The 9221-nt window shown below is 44.1% G+C and overlaps 1 protein-coding gene across 1 annotated transcript in view; it reads left to right on the forward strand.

Moving 5' to 3' along the window:
• Positions 1-8481, forward strand: part of LOC115308114 (predicted GPI-anchored protein 58) — a 67972-nt gene extending 59491 nt beyond the window's left edge. Inside the window, exon 3 of the mRNA XM_029965766.1 lies at positions 7799-8481. Within this exon, the coding sequence (XP_029821626.1) occupies positions 7799-8481 (683 nt within the window). The remainder of the gene's footprint in view (positions 1-7798) is intronic.
• Positions 8482-9221: the final 740 nt, after the last annotated feature.

The raw sequence follows: 9221 nt of genomic DNA on the forward strand, positions 1-9221 counted from the left end.
TTTGTTGGCCTTCATAAAAGGTGATAGTTGATAGTGTAAACATCTGTCCTGGGCCAAAAACCTGATTCGTTAGTGGAACACTGGGAAAATTTCCTACAACAGACGATAGCATAACTGTTATTTTTGATTTTTTGATACTTCCTTGGAGGCAGCATTTACTGACCATTGGTAGAGGCAAAGTACAAGAAAATCTGGACAAAGTACCCTGAACAATTATAATGCTTTCTTCTTCTTCCTGTTTCTTTTGGCTCTTCAGTAGTTCACAGTCTTATTTTAGAACATAAAAAGTCTCTCCAACCACTCTGCCATCCTCAGTCAGTTGCTATGAAGGAAGCACATGTGGGTGGAGATGAGATGTTCTTGCATGGCCACAGGAGGGTTGGGCTGGCAGGCCCCTTAAGCACCACAGATTTTTCTGCTGTGTCTTATTTCTGTGCTGCAAAAGAGAGGGAAAGAGGCCTTCCCCAGTTTAAGAAGTTACAGTAATAGAGGTGTAGGGTAAAGGAGACATCAGAGGGCTGCATTAACAATGTTGGTTGATGGGGAAGATGAAAGTGGCCTTTGCTCCCAGCTCCATCGTGGACTTCTGTCCAGGCATTTCATTTTTCATGTATTTCAGTCTGGCCCCCACAAAGTGCAGCCAGTGTGAGATTTGCTCAGTGCTTTGAGCACAGCGGGAAAAATGTGTTAGGCAATGAATACTGTCATGAGGAATTGCCTGCTGCCCAACAGTATTACCTCTCCAACGTGCCTACCTCCCCTTTTCCCATTCCTCCTCCACACTGAGATGTCAGGGCATCCTCAGGGACTCTTCTGTTTTAGGAAATAACAGGAGCTGCAGAGCACTTCAAAAAGTCTGGCTTTGTCCCATAGGTGTCAAAGAAGGACCTCAGGTTCCTGGAAAATCTGCTCCCAAATGAGTGTAAAAACGCACATTTTTGTCAGGAAGTGAATAAAATCTCACTGAAATTAAGCCAGGGACAAAGATGAAAAAGCAGATGGCCCATGACAAACTGTGAGAACAAATTTGTTCGCATGACATGGGAATAAGTATGTACTCATAACAGACTATTACTCAAGAAATTTTGAAAGAGCACAACTCCACAGGAGTCATAATGGGATTAGTCACATAAAGCCCAGTCCAGCTAAGCCTGGTGTACTTTACCTGAAAGAAGAGAAACAGACCCCAAAACAGACCACAATTAAAAAAAACAATGAAATAAATTCCAAAGAGATGCACAAGTTTATGAAGTCAGAAAAACTTCTAAGTGAATTAAAATCTGCAGAGAAGCTCACGGATTGTTATTTGTCTACTTAAAAAATGAGAGGCCAGAGGAAGAAGCCTTACTGAAGTGACTCAACCAGTAGGTTTGTAATTTGACAGCACAGAGACAGAGTTGGGGTATTTTTGGTAAAACGTCATGGACTTTGGAACAGACTTTGCCATGTGCTCCATTACAGGATTGTTTCAGTAACCTACAATTATTTCCAAAACCCCTTTAAAAAAAAATTATTTAATTGTGGAAGCCATGGGTGAAATTGAGTTTGAAAACTGTAAGAATAGGCCTAATTTGGAATACTATGATCTATTTTTTTTTATTCAACATTTTGCACTAAATGACTTGAATGGGCATGTTTAATTACATGAAAACACTTTTGTCATTAAAGAGGGCAGCATCTTGACATATATGATATTTTAGGATTTTTCCATCTATGCAGAGAAGAGTGGGTTCCTGGGACATAGATGTGATTTGCTTTGTCTACAAAATAATTAACAATAACCTTGCCTAATATTTTTGTGAATTTTCTATGCATTTCTGAGTTGCTCACCTAAATGCGACTGTTCAGAGCTAGTTTGGATTCATAAAAAACATAAATTAAGAGTCTAAAATCACACGTATGCAAACATCAGTCCTGGAGTGCTCACGTTGATGCTTTTGTTCAGACCTACTCCAGGGTAATGTCCAGTGGTCTCTTTGCCCAAGGCGATGATTTATTTCCTTCTAGAATTGATTTACAGCTTGAAGACCTTCTAAGCTTGACTCAGCCCACCAGTGGGAAGCAATGCCACTCCATCTGAATCAAACCTGAGCAGCACAGGAGGGATGGCTTCGGATTCAGATTCCAGAGATGGATTTTCTTCCGTGCAAAAGCAGTACCGCCCTCACTGACGCACATGCTGCTCTCGGGCTTTCATTTACCACAAGCTGTTGGGACTTCAGTTTCACTTCTCACCAGAAAGCGGAGGCAGGAGTATATTTAGACGTTCTTGGGAAGCAGCTGCAAAATGAAGTGGGAGAGCGCGCACGCACTCGGTCCCGCGGGCACACACGCAGACACTGACAGCTCAGAGCAGCTGCACAGACCTGAGCAGAAAGGACAGTGCACAGAGGCCTCCCACAGGTTACTGTCTTACTGAGGAGACTCATTTCAACATCTTAATATCCTTACCATTGAATCATAGAATGGTTTGGGGTTGGAAGGGACCTTAAAGATCATCTAGTTCCAATACTTCTGCCACAGGTGTGGGGGTCCACTAGACCAGGTTGCTCAAAGCCCCATCTGACCTGGACTTAAATGCTTCCAGGGATGGGGCAGCTTCTCTGGGCCACCTGTTCCAGTGCCTCATCATGCTCTGAGCAAAAAAATTTCTTCCTATGTTTGATCTAAATCTCTCTTTTAGTTTAAAACTCTTCTCCCTTGCCCTATCACTGTCTACCTGTATTAAAAGTTGCTTTCCCTCTTTTAAGTACTGGTTATTGAATTAAATAAATTAAGTATTGGTACTGTTGAAATAGATTGTTTGTTCAGTCCTGACCCACTTGAAAGATTATCACATTCTCAACCACCATCTCATTTCTTGAAGCTCTCTAAGGTTCTCAGATTCTACACTCTTGCATCTTAAACCTTATCTCCATGGTTTTATGCGTTCCACAGGAACACAGAGGCAGCACTACTCATTTAGTATTCTGATTTGATAGGAAATTGCAAATGCCAAGAGGATGTAGCCAGGCTCTTGTTGGGGTTGTCAAGCAATAGGACAAGCAACAATAGGCAAAAAACTGATGCATAGGAAGCTCCTCCTGAACATGAGGAAGAACTTCTTCACTGTGCAGTGACCAAGCACTGGAACAGATTTTTCAGAGAGGATGTGGAGTCCCCCTCACTAGGGTTATTCCAGAACCATCTGGACATAATCCTGTGCCATGTGCTCTGGGATGGCCCTGCTTGAACACGGGAGTTGGACCAGATAACCCACTGTGGTCCCTTCCAACCTGACCCATTCTGTGATTCTATGAGATTACTTGCTACATCTACACATAAAGTGAGGAATCCAGCTCACACAACTGTAGCTATTTAGAAGTTGCTCTGCCTATCTAAGGTAGTTGACTTCTCGTACAAGAAGTGCTGGGAGGAGAGGGACACTTCAGAGCATGATGCCCCACCCTTCTTAGGGACCTGATAGCTTGGACCGGCTTGTCCCCAGAGGTGCTTCTTTCTCAGCTGGATCTAGGATGGCTGCCTCTAACTAGATTCCAGCTAAAGGGCTAATGTTAGATGAGCTGAGTCCATGGAAAGTCATGCCTCTGCTTTTCCCTCAAGGTTTTTTCTTCACAGATCTTTCACTTGTGAGCTGAAAAAAGACTAAGAAATCAGAGTTTGCAGCAATTTGGCTGCAAGACAGATAAAATCAGTAGTCAAACAAAGGCAAGACTGCCTGTAAAGTGAAATACGTGCTCTTCTCATACAGATGAATGCATTTAAAGTAACTTCAGTTTCACCATACTCACAGGGCAGACCATCAATCTTTTGTTAACATCCATCATTATGGGCAGGACAAATACCAGGAAATCCTCTCCTGGAGGTGGTCCTCTGCTCCCTCTCATTACTTTAACACCTACTATTTACAGCCCTGTGAGTTTTTAATACCCCAAGGTCCTCTTGGAGGCAACAGAGCAGAAGTATTCCCTCTTACTTGTAAATAGGTAACACAAAGATGTACATTGGCTTTCCTTTGGAAGATCCATAGTAGATGAGAAGGATAGGGAATGTTTCTAACATGGACACTCATCTTATTTTTATACATCTTGTTTAGGAGTTCTCTTTTGCAATGTAGGCGTTTTCAGTACGACATCCACATGCAAGTCAGTTATCCTACATTATTCCAAGTAAAGAGGTGAGGATAAATATTTCTCGTTCTAGCAAAAAAGAGGTGGTGCTAGACCTAATCTGCTGACTGTGAAGAAAGGCTTGGGAGTTAGATAAGACATAGAACTATGCTGTAGACTGTGAAAGCTAAAGATGACCCAAGGGAAAGGCATGAATTTGTGTCAGTGGAGGGTTAGGTTGGATATTAGCAAAAAGTTCTTCACCCAGAGGGTGGTTGGGCACTGGAACAGGCTCCCTAGGGAAGTGGTGGTGGCACCAAGCCTGACAGAGTTCAAGAAGCACTTGGACAAGGGACATGATGTGGTTTTTGGGGTGGTCCTGTGGACTCAGGATTTGGACTCAGTGATCCTCATGGGTCCCTTCCAACTCAGGATATTCTGTGATTCTGTGACCTGAATCCCATCTCAGTAACTCAATCCTCCTGAAGGAGGTCAAGCTCCCTATGCTCTCAGTAGAAAAGAAGTGACTGCGAGGCTGCTCAGAGAGATACAGCTCATGTGTCTAAGCCTTCCCTTCATGGGCTTTCCCTCTATATACAACATGGAAAATATAGGGCTTTCGTGGAATTTCTTCACTAAGCACTTACAATTCAATTGTTTAAATGAAGCTGATCCCAACCAAGTTTTCTGAGTCCTGGGTCAGCTTCCTTAGCTGGCAAAATAACTTTTCTTCTAAGCTACAAGCCTGCCTTGAACAGTCAATCTTTGGATTTGGGAGTATGCTACAAAACCTACCCAGCCTCTGTAGACTGGGTGTACTGGAGGACGCTGAATGACCATGCACAGATGGGTTGATATGTTTAGTGAAGGTCACTGTACTTGTCTGAGCAACCTGTGTCCAACAGCTCTCTTCTCTGCAGGCATCCATCCAACCCCACTTAGCTACAGCTCTGTCTAGATGTTGACTAAACACCCAGTAATGAGAGTGCCCCTGGATGCTCCAGTTGAGACTCTCTTTCTGCTAGGGCTGTACGAAAAAGCGAAAAGACAAGCACTAAAGTTGTGACAAGTTGCAATGAGAAAAAAAAAAAAAACAACAACAAAATTAGAGAGGAAGGAAATAAATAGAATCATCCTGTTGTATGTGATAGGCAACAGAAGTTGTTTGTTTCATGCTTCATCCTGTTTAGGACTCCCGTGTTGTTGGGCTTTCTCAAACATGCCCTAGCAATTTCGTCCATGTAGAAAAAGTTGCTGACACTTCTTTGAGGAGAGGTTGTGATTAGGCAGTCTCCAGAGATCCCTCTCAACCTCAGTGATGCTGAGATTCTGCAGTTTCCATCACCAGTGTGGGTCTTCAGATAACTGAGCAGTTGGATCAGACCCCATCCAGACCAGCAGTTGCTCTGGGTGCAGAGTACTCTGTGTCAGCTGTGCACATTCCCATTGATCTGAGCAGTGCAACAGCTTCCACATGTCCTGGATACGTGAGGTTTACACACATCCGTGTGGAATTTCTTGGATGGAAGTATGGGAGCCTGATCAAGCTGAGCAAGTTGTGTTTAAAGGCTGCATGGCATAAGTAAACCTTAAGGGGAGATTAGGGGGATGACAAAGCTGTGGCTTCTGATAGGGAAACCATGCTATTTGAAAAGATTTCAGCCAAAAGGAGGAGCCTTTGGTGTCCTGATTTGTGCCTCTATTTTTGTCTCTATTAGTTGCCATTACTTGTATTTTAACCCTGCTTGCTCTTTGACCTTTTAAGAATCATTTGTGACAGTTATTTTTCACAGTAGCAAACCAGATTACATCAAGGTTTGTCAAGCTTCCTCTGCTCTCTAATGTATGGAAAAATGTTACACTTAATTTGGTTTGTTTGGGCAGTGTGGACAGGCATTAGCCATGCTATATGCAGACCATAAACGTTGTTCTGGTTAACACCACAGTGGAGCCAAACCTGAACCTTTCATCTCAGCCCTGCAAACTTTGGTGGTTTGGATGGAAAAGGAACCTGTATTTGAACTGTGCTTTATTTTTGTTTTTGTTTTGAAAAACCAAAGACAAATCAATAGCACTTTGGAAACCCAACATCCAGCATCCTTAGCCAACCTCTATTGGACATGGATCGAGCGCCTGTGAAGGCAAGGACTTTATATTGGGAAGAAAGCCAATACACAAAGGAAGGAAACTGTTTCAAGGAACCTGCAGTAACTTTCCATAAAAACCTCGGGGACCTAAAGGCAGTCTGAATTTTGTGTCATAATCCCCTCTAAGCCACACATGTGTTTGATTAGGAACAACATGGTGGTCCCATGTGGGACAAAGATGGACTTTTGCTCTCTGCATGTCCAGCTGGTTTGGTGTTAGAAATGACAGGGAGAAGCCTTCTTTGTTTTTGAGTCAGTTTCAGTTTGCTATCTGGAATATCAAACCAGCCAGTAATGAAAATGGATTTCTCACATCAAATTTTTTAGATGCCAGAAATAATAATAATATGGTGTTAACACCTTAGTACTTGGCTTTCTCTAGGTTGTTTTAACCTAGATAAATCTATTAATTTGTGTCTTTGTATCCACAGTAGTGCCTTAAAATTTGCACTTAATTGCAGCAGAAATAGTTTTAAAATCCATCTGTCTTACACTGACCACTCCTGTAGCATCTCACCACCTCCTGTATAATGTGTTCCCAACGCTAAAATAAAAATCTACAGTGGTATAGTAATTCCACCAATGCATACCTTTGAGGCTGTCGAAAAGCAAACATTTCCTATTATATTTCTGGCTTTCAGAATGATTGTAGAAATAGGATCATCCTTACCATGCAGTATTTAACAGCTGGGCACAGTGGGTAGAGCACCTTGGACCTTAGTGTGGTTCTCCAAGCCTTTGTGTATCTCCTAGGGGCTGCTCTATCATCCTAGACTGTATTTGATGGATTCAGTCCAAGAAAGCACGTTTCTAATGGCCACAGGGGACATTGGATGAGGTCCACTGAACTACTGGCAAGAGAGCACAGGTGTCAGGCTGGGATGACCAGTGTCAACAATTTCTTTTTATCTATTTGTTCTTTTTTTGATTTGATTTTCATAGCTGAAGCTAATGAAGGGATCTAGGTAGGGATATATATCTAAGTTTGATTGTGTAAACTCAGTCATGTTTCCACATACAAAAAAAAATAAAATTATTGAAGAGTTTAAGCCACCAAGTAGCTCTTACTGTTTCTGGTGTTTAGTTGTCTATTCAAATCAAAATGCTGAAAACTGGGACCCTCTATAAAGCAGCAATTAACTTTGCCTCTGGCAGCAACCATCCAGCCCTCACATCTCCAGGGGAGATCTGAGTCAGTTAGGACATTACCATCATTCTATGGCTGGCCAGGAAAACACAGCAGGGAATTCACCAGCTAATGCACAGCTATGAGACGCCAACCAGAAAAATGTTCGGGCCTGTCCACAGGCTTTATGAAGAATAAGGGTGGAAAGTTAATTTAGTTTTATAATATTAAGTTCATGTTTACCTACAATAGACTCTTGTCTTTGAGTACATCTGTTCTTTTCTAATTGGCCTACAGAGAGTATCACTGCCAGCTGATGAAATTCCCCCTTTCAGAAGGTCTGGTCCCATTGAGGGGACAGCAGACAGCAGTCTGTGTATGTGTAAGTCAAGGCTCACGATGTGTCTTCCTTACAGATTCAGATCCTTGCACACCTGATGCTCCACCTGCTGCCACTTCACCACCAACCTCTGAAGAACCTGGACCTTTCACAGCTCCAGCATCACCCTGCTCTTCCTCTGACACTGGTACTGCATCATTTTCACCACCGTTACCTGCCTGTGTCGCAGCCTTATGTCCCAAACCACCTCCTATTTCACCATCAACATCCACTTCTGCTGCCACTGTTCTCCCTGGACTTCCTTCTCTTCCCGCACCACCTGCCTCTGCTCCATCCCTGCACCCTGGAATTTATTTGCCAATAGTCCCACCCAGCGGTGCCACCCATCTCATCAACTGGCTGCCCTTCCTCGCTTCGGCAACACTTGCCACCATCCAAGGGAAGGAGGAAGACCAGCCACCCATAAGAACAGGCCCCCTGGAAGGCATGAAGCCCTGCAGCAGCCCACCCCCACAGCCCTCCCATGATGAGAATCCCCAGGCAGCACCTATGGGAAACAGTGCTCCGGGGGCTGCTTCCCCACCACCAGCTGCCCATGCCATGCCCCCGAGCTCCGAGCAGGCGTCGGCAAACGTGAGCGACATCCTGGCCGAGCTGCGGACGATGAACAGCCACCTCTCCACCATTGCCCGAGCCCTGACCCAGCTGGCATCGTCCCTGGCACCGCAGCAGGATGCACGTGGCACCCCCCCTCCTTAGGGCCAGGTCTGCACAGGCTTATCATGCTCATAGGGGCTGGAGGAAAGGGACCCTACCCAGACCTGCCCATACCATCTGTGTGTGCGCTCTCTGTGGTCGCTGACGCCGACCATGTCTCCCCAGTGGGTTTTTCTGTTTGTTTGTTTGCTCCTTGTAAATGGCTGCATATATTAAAAAATAATTTTGTGGTCTTGTTAATAAAATTGTTTATGTTTCTTTGCATTCCTTTCAGATGTGCTCTCTCCCCTTCTCTCACCCATTAACCACATGAGCGCTGGTAGTCGGTGAGGTCTCGCACAGTGAATGCCGAGAATCTGAAGTGGTGAGAAGTTACCACGAGAAAATACTCAAGGAGGTGACAAAATCCCTCTGGGCAATGTGGGGGGACACAGACAGGAAAGGACACAATAAAACTCTGAAAAAAATCCCTATTTCTCTCCATCTATGCTGCATGGCGTGGCTCTGTTGAAATTGGAGCCTTTCCTGGTGCACTAAATCTCAGAGGTAATTGTAACTGCTGACACAGGTACACGCCGTGATAAATTGTCCAAAACACAATGCAGGGTAGTTGTCTAAGCAGCTCTGGGGTTGAACAGCTATTAAACAGCCTCGACCACCTCTTGTCCTCCAGAGATCAAGATCTGAGGTGCTTAGCTGAAGTCAATCTATCTTACTTTACCAGTGGTGCCTCGGGTTCTTCAAGTGCATAAACAGGCCAAGCTAATTTACAACAATTAGCC

This window comes from Manacus vitellinus, unplaced genomic scaffold (assembly GCF_001715985.3).
Source record: "Manacus vitellinus isolate BGI_N305 unplaced genomic scaffold, ASM171598v3 scaffold_11_pilon, whole genome shotgun sequence".
In the NCBI taxonomy this organism is placed as follows: Eukaryota; Metazoa; Chordata; class Aves; order Passeriformes; family Pipridae; genus Manacus; species Manacus vitellinus.